Source organism: Lycorma delicatula, chromosome 5 (assembly GCF_047948215.1).
Source record: "Lycorma delicatula isolate Av1 chromosome 5, ASM4794821v1, whole genome shotgun sequence".
Taxonomy (NCBI): domain Eukaryota; kingdom Metazoa; phylum Arthropoda; class Insecta; order Hemiptera; family Fulgoridae; genus Lycorma; species Lycorma delicatula.
Genome location: NC_134459.1, coordinates 82,329,339 through 82,353,961, shown reverse-complemented (window position 1 = coordinate 82,353,961; position 24,623 = coordinate 82,329,339). Strand labels below are relative to the sequence as shown.

Sequence of the window (24,623 nt, the reverse complement as noted above, 5' to 3'; positions counted from 1 at the left end):
TCATAGGCCCTTTTTTCTTACCACCAAGGCTCATTGGAGAGTGGTACTTGCATTTTTTGCAAATAATCTGATGTAACTCTTGGAAGATATTACACTTGCAGTATATAGTTTTTAATGATTGCGTACCTGCTCAATACTGTTGTGATGTGATCAATCATTTAAATAACAAATTTAGTAAGCAATAAATTGGTCAAAATGGATCACTAAAATGGCCACCTCCATCTCCCAATCTCACGTCAACGGACACTTTCCTTTGAGGCTAGATGAAGTTATTACTTAATAACTTCATTAGTGTATTCTGCTCATATTGGCAAATAAGAATCGAGACATTGTATAACAGAAGCTGGAGCTACTATTAGGAAAGTGAACTATGCATTAAACAGAATGGTGGCCGCATTGAGCAACTGCTTTAAAGAATGTTTCAATCTTTAACAATTTTTAAGAAAAAACCAATAACTAAGTAATTTTTTTAAGTCCATTTTATTATTTTGTTATTATTGGTAAGTCTTCTATTTGTTTTCATTTACATTACATTGTTCAAACATTGATAATAATTGCTTCTGTATAAAATCGTTATCAGTTTTTCGATCTAGTTTGTGTGTTTTGTTTTAAATTAAACTTCTCAAATTTTTATTTAATTTTAATAGACATTATTTACATCAATTTTTTTACAATTACATTTTCTACAATGTTAACAAGAAATTTTTATTTGTGTATTGGTAAATTAACAAAGTTATTTTATTCCAAACCTATAAGATATATTTTTCGACTAAAGTTTTTCATGTTACTCCATTTTTCGACTAAATTTAAGTGTAATAGAAGTCAGGGACCGGTTTTATTCAATCTCTTAAATCAAAAACCATAAGGAAGCTCTAAACTTACCCCTTGATTTCTACCCGAAGAAGTTTAATACAGTTTATTAAATTGAGAGGAGTAGAAAGCAAGGCTAAATGTTTTGTAAGCCGAAACTTGCCAATAACTGTTTCCTGATCTACATTTATTAGACCTTTTATTTTTATTTTTGAATATAGAATAATCTTCCAAGAGATTGTGATCATCAAGATGATTTGGAATCACCTTTATACAAATAAATAGTAAAGCAATTTAGGTAAGAGTATAAAGGGTACCCACTAAAAATTTAATTAAAATTCAGATAAAATCTTATGAATTAAGAAATTTTAACGGTTAATCATTTTTTATCAATTTGGTTAATAATACAAAAAAACCACCAGTTTATAAGTAATGTGAAACGGTAACGCAATGCTATATAACACAATGAAGAAGAATATGATAAGAGAACCCACAACTAATCTTGGTTAGTTCCAAATGAAAATGCAAAGGGTGACCTCTTCTAGCAACTATCTCACACTGACAATACAATATGTACATTTGCATTTTCAGGCAATGCAATATGTACAATGTGACTAAGTTTCTTTTATTTCTACTATAATTCACCACATAAGCTTGAAGACTGAGCTTAAAAATTAAAAAAGAAATTTTATACTGCATTAAAAATGCCAAATCTGGCAGAGATTTGAACTCTCCATCTAATTCTCCAAAATCATCATACACTATCTCTGCTAAATTGTCTAAAACCGATACTAACCTACTAGTGATATAATTGAGTTGTCTGCTATAATGATGAAAATTAACCAATGATTCATTAAGCATAAAAGAAGATAATAATGCCCAAAATGTTTATATAATAATTCGTGAGCAATTATTTATTTTTTTTCCAAAGACTAACCAAAGATTCAGCATTAAGGTTTAAAAATCTTGTTTTAAGGTGCATGTTAACTAAAAAAAATTTGACAGAAACAGACAATTTTTTCTATTCTATCTTTCATATTTCAATTTAAAAAAAATTTAAACATAGTTTTCATCTCAACTAATCAAACAAAGTTCACAAAGGACCTTTTATTTATTTAAAGATGGAATTTGAATGACAAGAAAAACTGTTATAAGGAAAAATAAACTCAAAATGTTTCTGATTCAGCAAACAAAAAGATGATATTCTCTCATTTTTAATAAAGTTTTTACTTCCTTTAATAGAAAACTAGCATTATAATTATGAAAGTTAACAACTTTAGCCAAAATCATTTTATGCTGTACAGTAGCTGACCCACTTGTATAAGATTTTTTAAAAGTACAACATATTAAAATTATTTTAAAGTTCCTATTTTAAAGCATAGAACACAATCAACGCAATCTTATATCTCATCGGTTCAAATGGTCACAAATACATATCCAATAAAACACATATAAAGTATGAAAGAAAAATCTTTGATTGATTTTTAATACCTTAAGGGGGAAAGATATAAGAAAAATTATTTCTAAATCTTATACACTTTAAGCATACTGTGCTAAGTTGTAAAGTAAATCAGGTTGCATTACCTACTGAAATTAGACAAATACAAAATATTTACCATCAGCTTCAGCGCGCACCAACAATGAAAATCCCTTGAGCCTGTCAACATAGTTTGATGAAACATGGCCAGTTCCTCTGTCATCCCACTGTCGGTCGATGTTCAGAGCGTAGACCTTTACACGCCTTCTTGTATCTGTCATCTCTTATTACTACTACACACTGATAATACTGCTTCTCCTATCACTGTCTGCAGATTTTATTGGTACTTCTTACTTTGCTAGCACCACTCACTTCACATCTAAAAAAAATAAATGTTTAATTTAAATTAAATAAATTTTAACAGAAAATACTCCTTCAGTACTACCAAAGTAGCACAACTGAATTGCAGAAAATGTAACAAAGTATTGTTACTTAAAACATAAAAACATTTTAAATACTTTATGCAAACATACAGGAACCTCAGTTTTTCTTTTTAGGTGACCCTCATATAGGAAACACAAGTCCTACATTACAGAAATGACTATCCCACTCACTAGACTACTTGATGATAACAGGTTGTCATAGGTGGAGCCAGGAAAGATTAACACTATTTCTCACAGTACCTACCCAAACAGGGATGAAGGAAAGGGAAGAGAACAATCAAATCAAAGAGGGATTGCTTCTGATAAAAGTAGTTAAAAATAATTCCCAGGACCAAGAATAAATGCCAATTAAAATAAAATACTCTTGTCAAAGAGTTAAAGAATTTTTTTGAAAACTTTTAATTATTAATAATTTTTGCCAGACATCTATTGAATTTAGAATTATTTAATTTATTGCAAATTCATAGCAATTTTTTTCATTTCAGACCAGCAAATTTCTGTATGTTGTATAATACACACTTTTACTATTTGGCTACTATGGTTTATTAGGTGATGTTGTTCGGTAAAATATTATTTTGCATTTAAAAGCTTACATAAAAGCATTATGAGGTCAAAATAAATAGCTATTGTATAAGTGATGGTGTGCAGTATTATGTATATTAATTATCATAGAAATTGTATGAACAAGTGCATTAATATTTTATGAACCTATAGAAATTTTCTGCTAATGAAATGGTAACTAAAAATACTACAAATTAAAACTGAATATCAATAAATACTAAACATCAATTAAAATTAATTTAGTCATATGTATATAACCTTTTACTCTTGTATCTGATATAAAAAGACAACTACAACACTTACAATCTTATACATGACAAAATCAAAGCATGATCTCCTATATGCATCAAATCACCAAATTCATTTTTGGTGATGCTTATTACTCTTGAAAATGGAAGTATGAAATAGCTGTAAGCTACTTCACTCAGTCAAATATACAATTTTCCATATCATAATTTCACATCCACCAAAATTCAGGTGATATAAAACCAGTAAGTTATCCCTAAATTCTATTAACCTTATAAATGTATATATATATATATATATATATATATATACATTTTAATTCTTTCAAAGATTTGAATGGCAAATTCCATGTCTCTGTCAAGACAACTACTTAATTTAACCTTTTCTATCAAGAAACTGTGCATTACATCTATTTATCATTGTATGGTACTACAAAATATATCTAAAACAAAACATCAATATTTTTTAACAGCAACATAGTCATAATATGCTTTTTTAGGTACAGCCCAAAAGGATGTCATAGCTCTAAAACACCAAATGCCAGTTTAATATAGTAAATAAAATTTTTAATTCTGTACGAGTAGTGAAAAGATAATACACATTAAAATGAAGTAATTTGGATAACATAAATAATTTTACTAAGAGTCCTAATGACTATTCTTCATATAACAGTTATTTTGTGGACATAGTGACAATATATGAATTCTATCTTCAAACTACATTTGCTCCAAATAACAGTCTTCATGGCTCTTTTTAATAACATTGTCTTTTCATTACAATCTCCACACCAAAACCGTAAGTTAACATATTCCAGTTTATTTCCAACAAGTATAAACCAATGATTCTGCTTAACTGTCTTCAACTAACATTTCACAAAGCACTCTATGAAAAGTTGAAAACAAACTTCCCAGAGCACCTGGGTTGGCTGGGATTCTTACATTGCTAGAAATCAAGTAAAAAAACACTGCCATCATTCAGTACTGCAGTTGCTGTGTACAGACCTAACACACATTTATGTCTGAAGTTAATCGATATGTGTTAGATATACTGAACAATACGTGCAAGTAGATTTACTGAATTACAGGATTCCAGAATATGACTGATGTAACATATACATGACATGATATTATATCAGTAATATAGTAACATAATATATGTGACAAGATGAAACAAATACACGCATAATATTTAGAATTAATATACTGCTTTGGTGAGGTAGACAAAATATGTTAACTCAAGTTATATAATAAAACATACATCCTTCTTAATTAAACTCATCATCATAAACCACTAAAGCTGGATTCACTAGGGAAACAAGTATGCAAAACTTCAGTAGAAGTACAAGTTGATTAGTAGTTTTTTAAAAGTGGATAATGGCAAGTGCCCAGAAAGAAAATTATACTAATGGACAATGTCAGTTGCACAGTATTTCTGAGGATAATTATATTAAAAACAACCTTAATACGGATAGGTTCAAAACATGCTGTGAAGCAAAGTTCAACTACAGTAAAACACTAGTAAGATGGTGACCCCTGTTCAAGGGCATCACTTCTATCCAATAAACATTTTTGCCCATAATTTTCTTTTTTCCGAAAAAAATAAGAAAATTTTGTTATAAAGCTATAACGAAGCAACTCAATACGGCAAATTACTTACATTTATAGCCATGCACTGCATAATAAATGTTTTGCAGAACACATGAAAATTATAAAAAATTACACATTAATGTAAACTGCATTATAAATACACTAAATCAAACAATTATAACCACAAATTCAGTGAATCATGACAGTTTATTCTAAACTCACTTTATACAGAACACAAGACAAATTTTGTTTATGGTTATATGTCATCAAGATTATAATAAATAATTATTGATAATAAATAAATCTGTGAAATTGTCTCAAGTGTACAAGATAGGAATTTTTTACACCTCTTTATAACAATATTTTCTGTGTTAATAAAAATATTGTTTAACACTTCTAGTATACATTTAAGAAGAATATCAGTGACAATTTAAAGGTAATCATTTTTATACGAGCTTATATTCTAGTCTTGATAATTAAAAATCTACACAAGCTAGTTATGAAATTTTCCAAACAGAATGTTGATGACACAAATCACATCTACATTGTACAATATTGGGGGGAACTACAAAATTCCATAGCCACAACATAATGTATAAATATTAATAACTCTGTTTGTCATGAAATAATTCTAATATCAGTATAACTTGAATAAAAAAAAATTATAATGTTTAAAAATTATTACGCTGGCAAGTAATATAATTATTATTTTTTTTATAAAAAGTACTAGACTGTACATAAATAATCAAAAATTCCAATACTTTTTCCGCTACTTTACCACTACTTATAAAGTACAGAAAAAGTAAACAAAATATTAACGTGAAAGAGAAATTCAGAAGTTGATAAATTACTTTACTGCAGCATTATCCAGGCCAGAAATTACTATATAATATTATAAAATAATAAATCATAATTCATTAACATTCAACAAAATGCAAATTTAAATCTACCCATTCATTATGATACAAGGAAACAAAACAAGACAAACATACAGAAATGCATACATCCCACTCCCACCACCACAATCAGAAGTAAAAATAGAATAAAATTGCATTATACATAAAAAATGTACATTATGTATAAACAAAAAAAAAAAAAAAATAGCAGTTTATCACAGGAACAACAAATTTAAGGTAAATATTACCATAAAAAAATTGCAAGGCAGCAAGACACATTTTTTCAGCGTTTTTATATATATATATATATATGGAAACAATTCACAGCATGTGTAAATAAAAAATCTAAAGTAAATTAATAACAAACGCTTTGTTTCCTCTACAACTTAATTTTTAAACAAAATCTATATTTCAATGATGAACTGAAGTGTATTAAATTTGTATAAATATTTAATCAACTATTTCAACACAAAATATATAAATATCATGTTTTAAAGTTTTCAAAAATTTAATATGGCAACCATTGATACTGCAGACTGATGCTTTAATACCAAATCAAGGAAAACCAAATGAACTTTTGGGCCAATCTTCATTTCTCTGCTATGATAAAGAAAATAAATTGACTTTTAAATAAGTAAATCAAAATAATGAATACATAAACACTTACTGCTGTAATGCTCTACTATATCTCAATCTTCTTACTATCAAAATAAGTCATATAAGTGGAATAACTATCATAAGTGGATCATACCCCGGATAATTTAATTTTAATGTAAAACTCTCCATGGTCATAAAAAAAAAATTAACACTTACTATCATAGCCAGATAATTCCATAAAACTTGTTATTGTATTCTCACAAATATTACACAAACTCATTTTTAACTGAAGAACACACACTCCACCAGGAAATGACGGTTACCTAAGAACATGAAACCACATCACAAAACATTTACATAATGGTTGCAACTTTCGATTCATGTAATTTGCTGCATCTAAAGAGAAACATATTTCAGTAGTAAGAAGAATGAGTACAATAGTAAAGAGTTACTCTTATTGCTGTTATTAAAATGTGTTTTTTTTACTTCCAAGCCTATATTTAAAGAATACTTTCTATTAAGGACGAAAGAATTATTTTATATATGTACAAAATTGATTTAATAAAATAAAGGTTAAACACAAACAAATTTCTTGCGAAATGCCTTGTATCACTATTTTTACAAAAATCTTATAACAATTGAGAAATAGCTTCAGCTGACCAAAATTAATTCCTGCTTTCCTCAAATTTTAGTGTCAACTTGCTACAAAATTTCTACCATGACTTGGCTCTTTGAAATTAATTTGAATTGATGTGTACTTTCTCAGAATAAAATGCTTATTATTTTACGTAATAAAATACAATTTAGCTATGATAATGGATAGAAATAATTACTGAAACACTAATGTGGCAGTCATTTTGAAAACATAAAAACTATATTTACTTTGTAGAAAGTGGAACAGTTGTAGAATGGTTAATCAATCCATTTGATAAAGATTAGAAAAACCTGAGACAGTGATTCTCAACCTTCCCAATCCCAACCTACTGAAACCTAGTTAAAACTATTTAGCTGCATTAATAGAGAAAGGTATGACATGTACATATGAAGTTACAAACATGAGCAATTTACAGGTTCCAACTTGATGTGTACATGCTCCTTGTAATTTCATCTGCTTGCATAATATTCGCTGCGAGAGCGTCATGTTTGACATGTCATGCTCTCAGAAGTATAAAAGAGGTGTAAGGGAATGCAGAAAATCAGTTTAGTTTCGAATGCAAAGCGTGAGTCTGGTGCTTTTATTTGGTTTTTAAAAGCAAAATTTCAATGAAAATAATAATTGGGATTTCAGTTTTTTACTGTGCAGTCAAAGGTTAACTATTTTTTTTTTTTTTTTGATTAGATTCTTATGCAAAATGGATAAATTTGGGGAAAAAACTAAGTGAGTCATCTATAACCAGTGAACCGATTGGTAAAAAAAGAAGATTGTATGACGACAGTTATTTAAATTATGATTTTTACCTCATTGAATGGAAAACCACCGTAGGTTGTTCGCTTTCAAGTCCACTCTGATGAAAGCATAAAGCCATAAAAATTAGTCTGACAATAGGAACAAAACAACCAGATCATAAAAGCGAACTGATGACATGGCTGCCAATGTTCACGATCAGATAATTCAACAAGCGAGTTCAAATGAATTTTTCAGTATTCAATTTGATGAATCAACAGATATGGCAAACATTTCTTAGTTCTTGTGTTTTGTGAGATACAGGAATGTGACAGGCCAGATCCATCAAAGAAAGTATGTTGTTTTGCATATCAACACCTGATCATGCAACAGGATAATGTCTTTTTGATGTTTTTTATGAAGCCTAAAAACTGTAACATAGATGCACAAAATGTATTGCATGTGGTAATGGTGTAAAGGCGATAGCAGAAAAAAAACAGTGGATTTCTGAAAAAAATTAGAGGATCGTCTTATACCAGGGGATAAAGGGCCAAGGGCTATTCACCACAGTTTGGATAGCATGAAGATGCAATTGTGTCAGCTAAAAATTCATTAGAATTTTTCCGAAAGTATTTCCCACAAGATAAAAATGATTTCTCGAAGAGATGGATACTGAATCCGTTTAGTAAAAACATTGTTGTAGCTGCTAAGTTACCAAATGAGATTCACAACCAGCTCATTGAAATGTCTGCTGATAAAACGTTACAAGTACAATTTACATCTGAAGATTTTGATATATTTTGGCTTGCTTGCCAAAGTGAATATGGAAATTTAGTCACAGAAGCATTGAAAATATTAATCCCTTTCGCCATGTCTTACCTCTATGAAAAGAGGTATTCCATTTTAATTCAACAAATGAACAGTGCATCAATATTTCTGATATTGATGTATAACTACCCACCTTGTAGTGGCCAAAAAATATTTTCTTTATATTTTTGAAAAGTTTTTTCTTGAGTAATATACTATTTTTCTAGCTTGTCAACAAGTAAAAACAATTATCATTTTTATCCATTTATCAAACAATTTATCACTTTTTCCATGAACCGTAGCATTCTTATTTTACATTTTACAGAGGGTCAAAAAGGGCTTTTTGGAAAGAGCAAACATGGAATTTCATCTAAATGTACTCAAAATTCATTTTGTTACATATACATAACCAATGCTGTAATGTTTACTGAAGTTACGTTTACAAATTTTCTTTTCTTTTTTTCAAATTTTGGGCCCAAAATAAATAATGAAGGGCTTAGGGTAACAGGCCTGTTTTTTTACCTTTTAATTCTTGTAGTACTTATTAAAAAAAATTGGACTGTTACAGAGTAACCTTCAAAAAAATGGCCGCCAAATCATAAGATTTTGATAATGTCTCATTTTTGGGCTCAGAAACCACATATGTTACAGGTGGAAAAAAATCTGAAATGTTTTCAGTAGTAAGAACTTTTTATATTCTTTAAAGTCATATAAAATTTATTTTTTTTGCTCAAAGGGGTTGACAAGTAATGAAGCCATCCACAGTTACTTTTAACCATGAACAGTATCCAAAAAATTCACAGCATGTATCTTTCCACATAATAATGTACTATACAAAATCTGATATGTCTACAATGAAATAGCTTATATTCTAGATAGTTTGTTGCTTAAAGTATGACAACTCATACACACACAGTTAAACACAAAAGTGAATAGACATGCATGGACATGAATGTTTGAATAATCCTGAATGTAAACATTGTAGAAGGCTCAGTTACTGTTTTTCATTTCAACGTGATATGTTGTATTAATAGTGTTAATACTGTGGTTAGGTAATGTACACTTGTTTATAAGGTAATTTCATTAGCAGTGAACTTCTCTTTTATGTGATACCTTTCAATTTTAATTTTATTAATTATAGGAATTTCTATTTCTAACAATTAGTAAAAACAAATTGAATTTTGCCATAAATCTGCAAAAAGAAACTAAGTCACGTAATTGATCAAAATGTTACTAAATGTGTCGAAACTTTTACAAGAATGATGAGCATAACGAAACGATAACAGACAAGAAGGATTGTGTTCTGTAAACAAGCTGACTGGAAGAAAATTAATATTAAAAAAGGGCTTAGCTCATGTAACTTAAAAAAATTGTACACAGTCTTTAAAGAAAACCATAATTTTTAAAAACTGTTTTTTCAAAATTTGCTAAATAAAGACTTTTATGTTCTGTCTGGTGGGTCTGGTACTCACTCTGCTTATGTATGTGTCACCCACCAAAATGTAAAACTCATGTAATCTGCACTGAAAATGAAATTTCATTATAAAATTTTCTTTTCCACCATGGTATGTGATATAGAAAATGAAACATGCATGCTTTCAGTGTGAAAAATGTCCAGATACTAATGAAGTATTCAGAATACTGCAAGAGAGCTGGGATAAGTTTGATTGGAAATTATCTTCAAACAGTGGGTTTCTGTTGACTGTTGTAAACTAACTACTCAAATTCTTCCATTTCAAGAGTATTTAGATAAACTTACGGAAAATTTAAATAATCTAAAACGGCATCATTTTGTTGCAAAGAAACAAGCTAATTTAACATTAAAAAGGAAAACTTAGAGGTGGAATGTATTGTAATGGAAGAATCTCTCAAAATTTTCCTTTTGTGATGCAGGATGAAGTCGTCATATCACTGGTAAAAAACTTGTGCCGCAGTACATCCATTTCTCATATATTTTAAAAAAGAAGGAAAATTAAAAAGTCAAAACTACTGTGAGATTAGTGAGTACTTGAAGCACAACACTACATCATTCTGCTTCCAAAAGCAAGTTATATATAAAGTAAAAACACTGTTATCACAAGTTACATTTTTTTTAGTTTTCTGATGGCTCCTCAGCCCAGTATAAAAACAACAAAAAAATTCATAAATTTGTACTACCATCAAGAATGTTTTGAAATTGCAGCTGAATGGCTTTTTTTTGCCTCATACCATAGAGAAGGACCATTTGATGGTATTAGTAGAACTGTAAAAATGACTAACTAAAGGAAGCCTTCAAACGACAGTCAACAATCAAATTTTACACCTTCTGAAATGTACAATTATTGCAAAGACAATATTAAATATACAACATTTACTTTCTGCTCTAATAAAGATGTTAGAGACTGAAGAATACCTCTCGGTTCTCGTTATCAGGTAATCACAATAGTCCCAGAAACAAGAACCTTTCACAGTCATGTTCCAACAAGTAAGAAATGTATTCTGAAAGTCTGGGCGACCTCTGAATCAGAAACATTTACGTTAATAATTATATACAAGAACATTAGTGTCTCTGATTGCTTTATAGGTTTACCAATGCCGAAATGTAAAAATTATGTCTGCTGGGTATACAATGGCAAGTGTTGGTGAGGCCATGTCATAGAAGTCAAAATACATGAAAATGAAGAGGAATATCGAATACACTTTTTCCAACTGCAGGGTCCTAGTACTTCATTCAAGAAATCATTGAGGGATAATCAAACATGGGTTAAACTGGAAAATATTTTAGATTCTCACGCCTTCAGAGCTTTTTCTTTGAACTACTGGAAGAGGAGACAACATTATACCAAAGATGAATGAGGACTTATCAGATCTACTCAATAAAAAAGTGGCAGGAGTAATATGTTAGTTAAGTTTGTTAAAAAAAGGTGCAAGACTTATTTATAACTCAAATCAGCAGGAGTAAAATAAAGTAAAAGTGAATTGAACAACTTTTAAATGTATTTGAATTTTTTATCACATTGTAATTATTATTAATCATTTTTTTCTCCCTCTATGAATCATGAGACCTTGACGATGATGAAGGGGCTTGAGTGCTCAGAGTAGTTGGACAAAAGGTGCAACCACATCAGAGAGGTATCTGTTGACAGCCAGATTAAGGAATGCTTCCTGAAAGAGAGCAGTAGCTCTTTCAGTAGCTTTTAAGGGCATACGCCAGGACTTAAATGGCTCTATCAACATCAATCAATCTTCTGAGTACTGCACAGCTGAAAATGGAAAACTGCAGCTGCTTTTTTCCAAGAAAATGTAAGAAAGATGGAGGCGTTTTCCTTGGTAAAATATTCCAGAGGAAAACTAGCCCCCGTTCAGATCTCCATCTCCAGGTGAGGACTACTAAAGAAGGGGAAAAATTAAAAAATGTTATTTTTTAATTTTACCAGAAAATTAAAAAATAACATTCTGCAAGTCAGAGCAAGGAATGTTAGAAGTCTAAAAAAGGTTGGTAGGTAAGAAAATTTAAAGAGGGAAATGGATAAGATAAATGTAGATGTAGTAGGAATTAATGAGGTTCGGTGGGAAGAGGAAAACAACTTTTGGTCATGTGATTATAGAATAATTAACTCAATTTTAAATAATGGGCAGGCAGGAGTAGGTTTCGTAATGAACAAGAAGATAGGGAAAAGAGTAGAATATTTCAAAATGCATGGCGACAGGATCATTGTAATAAGGATAAAATCGAAACCTAAACCGACGATTGTTAACATCTATATGCCTACAAGTGCCCATGATGATGAGGTAGAATGTGATAGATTATACTAACTGGTATGTAATATTTATGAAAAAGGAGAAGTTCCATCAGACTTCAAAAAGAGTGTTATAATCATGATACCAAAGAAAGCAGGAGCAGATAAATATGAAGAATACAGAAGAATTATAACTAGTCACTCATCAAAAAGTTTAACTAGAATTCTTCTGTACAGAAGAATTGAGAGGATAGTGGAAGAAGTGTTAGGAGAAGACCAATTTGGTTTCAGGAAAAGTACAGGGACAAGGGAAGCAATTTTAGCGCTTTGATTAATAGTAGAAGGAAGATTAAAGAAAAATAAACCAACATACTTGGCTTTTGCAGACCAAGAAAAGGCATTTGATAATGTAGACTGGAATAAAATGTTCACCATTTTACAAAAATTAGGGTCCAAGTACAAAGATAGAAGAATAATTGCTAACATTTACAGGAGCCAAACAGCAACAGTAATAATTGAAGAACATAAGAAAGAAACTGAGTCCGACGAGGATGTTCTCTATCTCCATTACTTTTTAATCCTTACATAGAACTTGCAATTAATGATGTTAAGAACAATTTAGATCCGGAGTAACAGTACAAGGTGAAAAGATAAAGATGCTAAGATCTGCTGATGATACAGTAATTCTACTTGAAAGTAAAAAAGATTTAGAAGAAACAATGAATGAAATGGATGAAGTCCTACGCAAGAACTACCACATGAAAATAAACAAGAACAAAACAAAAGTAATGAAATGTAGTAGAAATAACGAAGATGAACCACTGAATGTAATAATAGGAAGAGAAAAGATTATGGAGGTAGAAGAATTTTGTTATTTGGGATGTAGAATTACTAAAGATGGACAAAGCAGGAACAATGTAAAATGCAGAATAGTACAGGTGAAATGAGTTTCCGGTCAGAAATATAATTTGTTTACATCAAAAATTAATTTAAACATCAGGAAAACAATTTTGAAAGTATATGTTTGGCGTGTAGCTTTATATGGAAGTGAAACTTGGACGATCAGAGTACCTGAGACGAAAAGATTAGAAGCTTTTGAAATGTGGTGCTATAGGAGAATGTTAAAAATCAGATGGGTGGATAAAATGACAAATGAAGAAGTGTTGTGACAAATCAATGAAAAAAGAAGCATTTGAAAAAATACAGTTAAAATAAGAGACAGACTTATAGGCCACACATTAAGGCATCCTGTAATAGTCGCTTTAATATTAGAGGGTCAGGTAGAGGGGGAGAAATTGTGCAGGCAAGCAACATTTGGAATATGTAAAACAAATTGTTAAGGATGTAAAATTTAGGGGGTATACCGAAATATTTTTGTAATTATTATCATGCTTTAATTAACTGTTTATTCATCTTTTATCAGTTGAAAACAATTTGCTTTTGTGTGTTTCTAGCATAGATCCATACATGGAGGAACTTTTAAATGTAACTAAAATGTTTAAAATAAATGATTTTTTTTCTCATTATTATTTACATGTAATGTTGTCGGCTAATTTCGTGAGCCACTTTCATATTACCATGAACCCCATAGCATTGGAACCCAGAGGTTGAGAAATGCTGCCCTAAGGTAACTGAGTGGTAAACCACCGGGTTGGTCTAGTGGTGAACGCGTCTTCCCAAATCAGCTGATTTGGAAGTCGAGAGTTCCAGCGTTCAAGTCCTAGTAAAGCCGGTTATTTTTACACGGATTTGAATACTAGATCGTGGATACCGGTGTTCTTTGGTGGTTGGGTTTCAATTAACCACATATCTCAGGAATGGTCGAACTGAGAATTTACAAGACTACACTTCATTTACACTCATACATATCATCCTCTGAAGAATTATCTAAACGGTTGTTACCGGAGGCTAAACAGGAAAAAGAAAGAAAAGGTAACTGAGTGGGCACATTGAGTGTTTTTGACAAAATATTCATTCACTCCAAAATACATAACATAACCAGCTTTAATTTGTATTTTTCAGCTTTAAGATAGCAACTAATTATATCTAGTGGAGCTGAAAACAATTTAACAAAATACATGGAGGAACAAATAAATTAGTCATGATATTCTTTGCATGTAAATTCACTGCTGAATGGATTAGTTCCTAACACAAAATGAGTTAAACTGAGATTTTGGGTACTTCAATTATCTTGCAGTAAGATATTACGAAGTTCTTTTTTAAATATATAATTCCTCCACAAATTTTATTTGTCATAGCTCCAAATTTAAATAGTCATTTCATGGAGAATAATAAAACAAAATTAATAATAACTGTCACAATGATAGCATCTCAAGTATAAAATTCCACCACTGTAGATAAGACTGTAATGTACAGCTGATTCAAAATACTGAATTATGAATCTTTCATGACTTTACCTAATAAAATTAAATTTTACTGCACTACTGATTAAAGAAATAATAACTATTAAAACTTCATTATTTATCCCAATTTTCATCTACAGTAGGTTAAAAACCATGATCAAGTAAGAAGTACTTTCATTACTGATGTGTTTTTCAAGCTCACATCATTGTAACAAGTCAGTGGTACTACTAAGTAAACAAATGTCTACTTACAACCAGGAACAAAAATTTTTAAACTTAATTAAACATATATGGTATAAATAAAAGCAGCTCAATAAAAAATTCTCATAAGTTGTTGGTCACTGGTTCATTCAAAAATGAAACAGTGCAACAAATAAAATATATGCCTGTAAACAAGATCCAGGTACTCGGAAACACTAAATTATGTAACAAATGCTTCATATGTTAAAAAACTAAAATTTCATTTAAACAAAATTAAGACACATACATTAGTTTACCCAAAGCTCAAGGTCAAGTTAAGCATTGTTTATATAAAATTAATAAATGACATACTATTTTCTTTCTCTTCACACTCACAATTCAACAGAACACTGCAAATATGCTAAAATTAACACAGATGACCTTAAATAAAGACACCAGTGACTGGGAAATTTTAAAGAAAATTACTTAACAGGTCTGGTTAACCATCTATGAATACAAAATCCCAGTCATACAGACTGAAAATATTCTAATAGTAACATGACTCCATTATTATGATATATAAAATATTAGGAATAAAATTTATTCAAGTAATAATCTATGAGTAGAATTTTCTTTTTAACCTTTAAAAATATTTAATAATACTGAAAAATAAATTAGAACAAAAAAAATTGTTTTCTACTTGTACAAATTTATCTAAAGAATACTAAAGGTTGGTTATTAATTTATTCAAATATTCAAGTTGAATAGATGGTAGTTCTGTTCAAATAGAAGAGCAAATTTACAACAGCACCTTATAACACTAGTCATTCTCTACAATGTTCAAGTGATATCTTAAAACACAAAAACTAATTTTATATATATGTGTACAAGGACTTAAAAGGGTTTAATTTTTTTTTATAAAAATGTTGAACAATTTTTATAATACACAAATAAATCAGTTAATTGAACAATGTACAAAGAACACCCATTATCCATACATTCATGTATCACACCGTACATGGAAAGCGTTTAAACACTTTGGCTATAAATCCAATAACAATCAACTTTTTATATACGGTTTAGAATCTGATAGCTGAATGCATATTTGTAACCTCAAAAAAGTATCCAAACCAGTATTCTAAAAAAAAAAAAATAATTAAGTTTACATTCCACTAAAAATTTTAAACAAGTAATCTGTAACAATACACTTCTGTGAATATAAGACAACTATTCAATGGATTAAAGTATATTCAAGCTACTTTGCCACCACTACAAATATAATGGAACTAATGGTAAATGACAAAGATTGAATACAATTATTCAATCTCATTAATAAATTAATATTACATTAAGTTAGTTACATTTAATTACTATTTAAAATGTTAATCATGCAAAATAGTCAAGCACAGTAGTTATTTTACTTTAGACTGTAAATTCTAAAAATGAAAACACAATTTTAATCAAAAGGCCCATAAAACTATAAAAATACACATTACCAATATAATTAAAAAATAAATTTTATTTAACATTAAATACAAATCGCCAAGATACTCATCAACAGTATCTTAAACTTGCAATTAAAAATTAATAATACATTCGTACAATATTGCTGTTCATAATGCACAGCCAATTATACAACCGAAACCTAAATCTAATCAGCAAAAATAAAAAGTTAATATAAATTGTGTAATCGTTAAATGTACGAAATTATACAACGAAATGATTGTTTACACTTCCAGTTTTCTACAAATAAAATATGCATCTTGATGAAGATACTGACTACATTAAACACCAAAATTTAAAACGACGCATTCATTAGCTGCAATAGTAAATATTAATTACGAACCACATAAAAAACAAATATCATAACGATAATTGAAAGTACTAATATTAACAGACATTAAATTATACAAACTATTTAATAAACTGTAAGACGGTTATAAAGTTTAAACTACCTGTAATATTCCTGGCAACAAAACTGTAGATAACGAAATGCTGATAGCTTATTATTAAAATATACACGACACATTTATCCAATAACACATTATTAAGGTCACATCTGCAAAATGTTACTCTGAAAACAGTACACTTACTAACGTTAAAAACTATATTATGTCTTATTAACTTTTTGTTTGTCTTAAGAAGGCCTCACAAATAGGCTAAACGAAATGAGTTTCAAAGAACTGTAATTAAACGTTTTAAACATTGCAAAACAACGAAATTGTAGATAATGATGACAAAAAAATAAATTTCCTAAACCGAACCATGAAATCACAAACAACGTCTATCACAAACAACAAACTTCACCGTATCGATTAATCACCTCCGATACTAGCCCACTAACACATCGGCCATACTGAAAGGCAAACGCCATTGAACGAAAAGGGGTTTACATTAATAGATTGACGGACCCTTGTCACACTTCTTCCTTTCTTTTCACCTCGGGTATTTAAAAAAAATTATTTAAAAAATATCTATTTTTTATCCTAAAAATAAATAATAAATTTTTATTCAAAAAAAAATATTATTTTTAAAATGCCTGGTTTTTTTCTTATAATAATAAGAATTATTATTTAATTTTTGCGTAAAGTACTTTGTTTATCTTTTAATTTTGTCATATTTAACATTACAGAATATTGTTAACAAATCTTCTATTGTTTTTTTTCAGTAATTTCTTATGGCGACTTTACTAATTAAAACCAAAAAATATATAACATTTTTAGAAATTTTTTTTATACTTTTCAGCCGTCGAATTTATTTATTTTTCATTTTGAACTTCCTTGACCTTTTCGATTGCTAGATTGCAGTTGTAGGTTATGTCGGTTTTAGGTTTTCAATATTGAGTTCGTGGCCAATTTTTTTTATTTTTTTATTTTAACTTTGGTTGAAGATTCAATTACGTAACCAATAATGGGTGATCGTAATGAAACTACTGCTATTAATACTACAAACAATGGTGAGAACCATTTCGACGGAGCGTTAATTCACTGATATTTTTTTTGTATGAAACTAACCCGACTGCAATTAAATTCAGATTCGGTTTGTTTTCATTAAACTGATATTCCTGTTAATAATTATACAAATCTCTGCCGTTAGTTTTATTTAACATTTACTTTTCTCTAGTAAGTGGTAAGAAAGATGCGTAATTTGTACCACTCCGTGCGTGTTATCTTTTCAAAATCACAAGATATACCTCGTATTGTTAGGAAGTCGCAATATAAATAGGATTTTCAGCATATTTGGATACACATTTTTTATGTGTAGTGAAATGTACATACATTTCGTTGCAGTATGTACATTTAATTTCTGGATTGTCACAATTTGTTATGTAACGAACATACTGGTTTTTAAGAATGAATTTACGTGACTGATGTAAGATCGTTGATAACCTGCGATGCATATGAAAAAATTTACTACTATGTCTGACCATAAATCAGTCTGAATCTATACTACTTGTCACTTAATCTAACAGAATTTTGATGTAAAGGGTTCCTGAATATAGCATAAACCAATAATTGTTCTTATTATGATACATATTTTGAAGTCCTGAAGAGATTGTAATTTTTGTGAGCTATCTATAATGGTAATATGAGGCCTTCAGCTGTTAAATTATGTTGATCATTTTTTTATAAACCTTAACTTTATCAGGAGGCAGTAAGATTTTACTGCTTCTAGACGTTAGCTAGAACAGTTCACGATTAAAGTTAAGATCATATCCTTCGTGCAGTTGAAGAAAGTTTAAGTGCAAACACGGTTGAAAGTGTCTAATGAAGGAGGATAAAAGTAGTTAATTTTTTCTCTTAAGAACTAGAAAAAAATCCAGCCTTATTATATGCTGGATCTTTGACTAAATAAACATTTAATCGGTATTTGTAAACAATTAGGAACAGATTTTGATGAAATGTTTACTATATCTTATCCAAGACCTAAGTTATACGTAAACTTGAAATTATTCATCGGAAACGACTTTCACCCGCGTTACACCTTTCGTTAAGTTACACAGCACAGTCGCCGAAAATTCCACATTCAGCACTGTGCAAGTTTAATATATAACATTTTCGGACTAAATAATTTATTAAATTACTAAATAATATATCGTATATAATTATAGATTCAGCTTAACAATAGGTCATTTTAATATTTAAGGTTAATTAGACGAGGTTAGCGATCGTTAGGTTATGTTTGTTTAGTTTATGTCAATATCGTACACAGTAGAGTAAACGGAATTGTTAGCTACCCAACCTAACCTTTTACGTAAACCAAACTAAATTAAATTTTAATTAAACAGAGTTATTTACGACTTAAAAATGTTTATTCTACTTCTTAACCTAACTTACACTTAAGCTTAAACTAGCTTAATTTAGTCTTAATGAATCTTATCCCATTAACGTAATTAACAAATTTAAACCAAATCATTTAATCTGAAAATAATGTATATTGCACTTGTAAAGTGTTGAAGTAGGACATTTTTGGGAACTGACTACTGTGTAACTTTCAAGGGACGTTACTCGGGTGAAAGGCGTTTCCGACGAATAATTTCAATTGTAACGAATAACTTATGTCCTAAATAACATATACAAATTTCATGAAAATCAGAAGTGAGTAATTGTTTACCGTTTAATCTAGTTGGAACAAAATTATTACTTTTATTCATTTTGTATTGTAATTTATTAAAAAATCTGATAATTACCTTAGGAATGCTCATTGGTATTTTTTTTTTACTCATCAATGAAAATATTGTCAACAGTACATTACCATAAACTGCTTGCTCAGAGATTTAAGAGATGAGGTTATATTTATGTAAAAATAGTGTAAATTTCATAATTACACAAACAGTTTCTTACTTAAGAATATTACAAAACAAAAAATTTAAATGCGTTAATATAATAAAATGTACATTTTGCTCTGTACAACTGTGCATTTTTATAAAATTCTTAAATATTAAGTTTTAACCTCAACAGCTGTTACTTTTTGTAACAAATGTTTATATAACTGAACATACAATTATGTAGGTGAAGATATTTTTCAACAGCTTTTTCTACTGAAAATTAAATAATACCCATTTTGTGCCTGATAATGAATATTAATGATTATAATTTTGCCTTAAATTGACTTGTTTAGGTAAATTTTGTCATAATTTTAAATGTTTGTTAGAAGATTCCTGATGAAGTAATTTGTGGAGTAAAAGTAAAATAAAATAAATCTTTTAATCTGGAAAGAACAGTTTAAAATCTCATCTTTAATACATTAAAGTATGTTTTCCATTATACTGTAAAACACGGAGCTGAACTTTGATTATGTGGTGATATTTATTTCACCCCATAATCAAATTATACCTCCATAATTTGCTCTGTGGTATATATTCTCTTGAAAAACAGTTGTAACTCTCTATCTGTAGTCTAATAAATGTATTCTGCTACCCACATTGAATCTTAGTTGATGGAACAAAGATTATTTGAGTATTCAACCTTTTAAGACATTTGAAGAATGAATCTGTGCTTGTAGATATTTTTGGGTAGTGTTTTAGTACTGTTTGTACTTAATACTATAATCTGTAGTGGAGCCAGTGAGATTGATATAGTAAAGATTTGTGTATTTGTCCCAGATTTATTTTTTTTTTAATCAACTGTAGGCATGTTATGGAATATTATAATTTAATTAGAATAAATAATTCTAGTTTGTTCATATTTTGTTATGCTTAGTTTTTAAGTGATAGTTGGGCTTGGTTTTGCCCAATTAATCTGCATTTATACTACTGCTGATTAAGAAAGCAGTATTAAGCATAATATTTGAATCAGCCCAATATGGGTTAATCATATTAGTATTGTATCATAAGTGCTTTGTAATCCACTGGAGAAGATAAGGTACTTTTGATTAAACAGAGGCCATCCTAACACAGCATGCTGTGACTGTAGGTTAGGTTTTGAAAGTGGGGCTAACACCCAGCAAATTGAACGAATCTGGGGGTCGGCAAAATGGCAGAGCAAAAACATAGGGACTCAGCTCACCACTATTTAGATTCGTATCTGGCTGAATAGATGTGGCGATCGACAGTTGGTGCCAATTTATTCAGCGATCTCCTTGGTGATATTGTCAAGTTTTGGGATTCTGTTCAAGCACAAAAGTACTTTGTAAAATTTCAAGAATTTTATATGATATAAATAAAAGCGTATACTATGTGTACATCTTTGTTTTTTTCTAAAAACATCATTCTTCCTTCTGAAAACAGGTGGCCTTCATTTAATCAGAAAGTACCAAAGATAATAAGTGGAAGGATTATCAGCACTGATGGGGATCAAATATATTTTATAAATATATATTTACCCTCATTGTAGGGTATGTTTGGCTGCTTTTGGAATTATGCATACATCACTCAACTCACTGAAACCAGTTTAAAAATTACAGCTTCTGATACCAAGCTTCTTGACGCCTAATATAATCAATAATCATTAAAGGATTTCTTGTTACTTCAACCCCAGTTAGTGTGAAAGTATAGCTGCCACAATGAATATTGGAGCTTGGACTACGACAGCTAGTATAGTGCCTGTTATTCAAACTAAAAACATTCAGTTTAGTTTTCACATCCACAAGTTAATTGCTTTCTTGTAAATACAACTTATTATTTTATGTTTCTGTATGGTATTATGGATTACTTTTAAAATCTGTAATTCTGCTGTCTATATTTCATAAATTATTAAGTATTTTGTCATAAAAAAAAAATGTTATTGTATATTTTTAAATGTTATAAAAATATAGGCCTATTCTTAATAAGTATTATAATTATGACAGCAGACAAATGATAAATTAATTAGCATTATAATTGTCTGAAATATATTGACATAGTTTATAATCTATGATTTTAAATATTGTAAAAATGAACTTGAACAAGTCAAGTATTATAACTCAGGAAATGAGTTATCTTTTTTATAATCAAGAAACAATATAGCTATATTGTTTGCTAAGTGCTCATAGTTTTCAAATAGAGCCAGGCCAATGTAAAAATAGGTAATTAACCATAAGCCTTCGTTATTGCTTGAGTATTTCAATATAATAGTTGTCCTATATTTTTTTGATCTTGTAATAGCATTTGTGTAAATTCAGTTTGTTTTTATTCAAGTTTTGATTGAGATGAGTAATCATGTTTTATAGTTGGTTGTATATTTTTAGTATTTTATATTTATGAGTGAACTTAAATGTACTATAAAAAAAAAATAATAAAACGGCAGGCTCAGAAAATAATAAATAGTGTGTATTAGTTTAATACACACTAGAAGGTGAGTGATTTCTGAAGTTGGAAAAAGAAGACCTCTCTCTTCTGTTTAGACTCCGGAACCACTGCAAGGTACTTCAGAGGATGAATGATGATGATATGTATGAATGTGAATGAAGTGTAGTCTTTTTACAGTCTCAGAGATAAATACCTTACTCACATTAAAAAAATATGAAGAAAGAACAATAGCTGCTTGTGGGATGTCGTAATCCCAAGTCCAAAGAGCGAGAAAAAAGAAAAAAACAGTTGCTAAGAAAATTAGCTGAAAATATGAGGGACACTTCTTTCTATATTCCAATAAAATACAAACTCTGTGAAATGCCTGCAACAGGACTAGATGTCTTTGACAAGTGTGTAGTGAGACAGACTCAAAAATTGAAAGGTGTATTGTGATAAAGTTAAGGAAACAAAAGTTGAATATATGTGACAAGAACATATTATTGACAGTATTATGGAAAAATTTATGATTTCTCTACAAGAAGATAGTGAAAGTAACAGTGATAATACATGATGATGATTCTGAAACAGTAACCTTGAAAATTCAAATATTTCTTGCGAAGTGGTGGTTGGCATTCACCTTCTTTAATAAAAATAATTTTTATTTTCTTCTAACATTTACAAATAATTAGTTTCTGCTGTAATTTCTGATTCCATTATTTAGTGTATATAATCATTCTTGCATTAACTCTTGATTATCTGTTAAAGAAGGGAATACCAGCTCTCCATGAAGGTAATATATTTTGATTTGCATGTTATACCATTTTATTTGTAGGCTTACTATTGTACAATTCCCAGCTTCACCTAAGTGGCTTTTGTAATTTTTGTAACGTTCACCATTTTGATAAATACATAACATAATTTTTCGCAGAAAATGGTTGGATATTAATTAAAGATTTTTTAGTGAGCCAATTAAATGTGATAATGTATATATATATATATATATATATATATATATATATATACACAGTTAAACCAAATTAAATTTAAAAATGTAATAATGTTCTAAATATTAGCTTTACATTGAGGTGATTAAAATTTCAAAAAATTGTGTTTGCGGTCCAATACTAACATCTTACAAAGACCCATTTGCTGTTAGGTAATGAAGCAAATGTTACACTAAACAAATAGTAGAGTGATTTGAATTGTGAATATCACTTGTATGCCACCAAGCATCAAAATTCATTGCACCAGCTATATAATTTAATTTTATCCTGAATTTAGTAATGTAATTTTTTTTTCAATGATTAGACATTCTTTACTTGATACATTAATAAACTGGCATGCAAGTTAGTATAATTGACTAATTTGTTTCCTTTTTCTTAAATATAAAGATACCATAAAAAAAGAAATCCTGAGCAATGAATTGACAAAAGCTGTTTAATATAAACTACATGTAATATAAACTACATAAAAACAGGTGGGATGCTTTTTGTGGATGATAATGAGTTCTATTTTGTTAAGTTTAAAATTTTAGTTAAACATTTTTAGTTTTGGTAATTCTTTGTGTACTTTTTTTTATTGTACTTACGAACATTAATTATAAGTCGCTCAGCAAAGTTGAAATCTGCTGTTTCAATTTATTTTTTTAATAATATTAGTATGTTTAAAATTACTTATACATTCTATGCATGTGATTTTGTGCACCCTATATATTAATTTTTCTTTTTTCTATGATTTTTCTGTATGGAATTTCTTTCTTCCAGCTCCCTATCTGAGTGCAGATCGTAGTGAGTTAGCACCCTTGTATAATAATCCTCAAGAAACAAAAGGTTTACGAACAACTGCTACTTTCTTCTCTATTTTTAGTATCTTTGTTGCAATAGCCCTTGCAATTCAGTTACATTATGGAGATTATCAGGTAATTATTTTTTAATAAGTTTTTGATACCTTAATTTTTCTTATTATACTGTAAGATAAGAAAACTTTTCCTCAATTTTTTTCTGTTAATGCATTCTTCATACATTTCTATTAAAACAGAAATGGTAAGCCTGAAATCCAAGATAAATGCTGAATAATACCCATATAACCTCATTATTTTTCAAATCTGGAACATCTCATGGTTTATAATTCTGAAAGTGTATGAGGTAAATGAAGATATTTTTAATAAACTTATTCCCGAAGATTATTAAAAGTTAATCTGTACTTGGATGCTGATTCACAGCATGCTATTGGTATTTATTACAGACTAACAATTATAACATTTAGTTCCACAAAAAAAATAAATTAATAAACAAGTGAGACCATATAATATTTGTGTAGCTAATGAAATTCTTTGCTGCTTTTT

The 24,623-nt window shown here is 29.2% G+C and overlaps 2 protein-coding genes across 6 annotated transcripts in view; one reads left to right on the top strand and one right to left on the bottom strand.

Moving 5' to 3' along the window:
- Positions 1–17,450, bottom strand: part of flfl (serine/threonine-protein phosphatase 4 regulatory subunit 3 flfl) — a 55,795-nt gene extending 38,345 nt beyond the window's left edge. The window contains exons 1-2 of the mRNA XM_075366509.1: positions 17,025–17,450; positions 2,427–2,666 (exon numbers count right to left, since the gene is read on the bottom strand). Of these exons, the coding sequence (XP_075222624.1) occupies positions 2,427–2,568 (142 nt within the window). The 5' untranslated portion in view covers positions 2,569–2,666; positions 17,025–17,450. The remainder of the gene's footprint in view (positions 1–2,426; positions 2,667–17,024) is intronic.
- Positions 17,451–17,887: 437 nt separating this feature from the next.
- The window catches only part of LOC142325135 (glutathione hydrolase 7-like), a 54,590-nt gene continuing 47,854 nt past the window's right edge, over positions 17,888–24,623 (top strand). For 2 of the 5 annotated variants that reach the window (XM_075366506.1, XM_075366503.1), the window contains exons 1-2: positions 17,888–18,025; positions 24,043–24,197. In XM_075366506.1, the coding sequence (XP_075222621.1) occupies positions 17,980–18,025; positions 24,043–24,197 (201 nt within the window). In that variant the 5' untranslated portion in view covers positions 17,888–17,979. Of the gene's footprint in view, positions 18,109–18,969; positions 19,668–22,943; positions 23,070–24,042; positions 24,198–24,623 lie in introns of those variants that run through there. The other 3 variants (XM_075366507.1, XM_075366504.1, XM_075366508.1) reach the window with 3 other exon arrangements.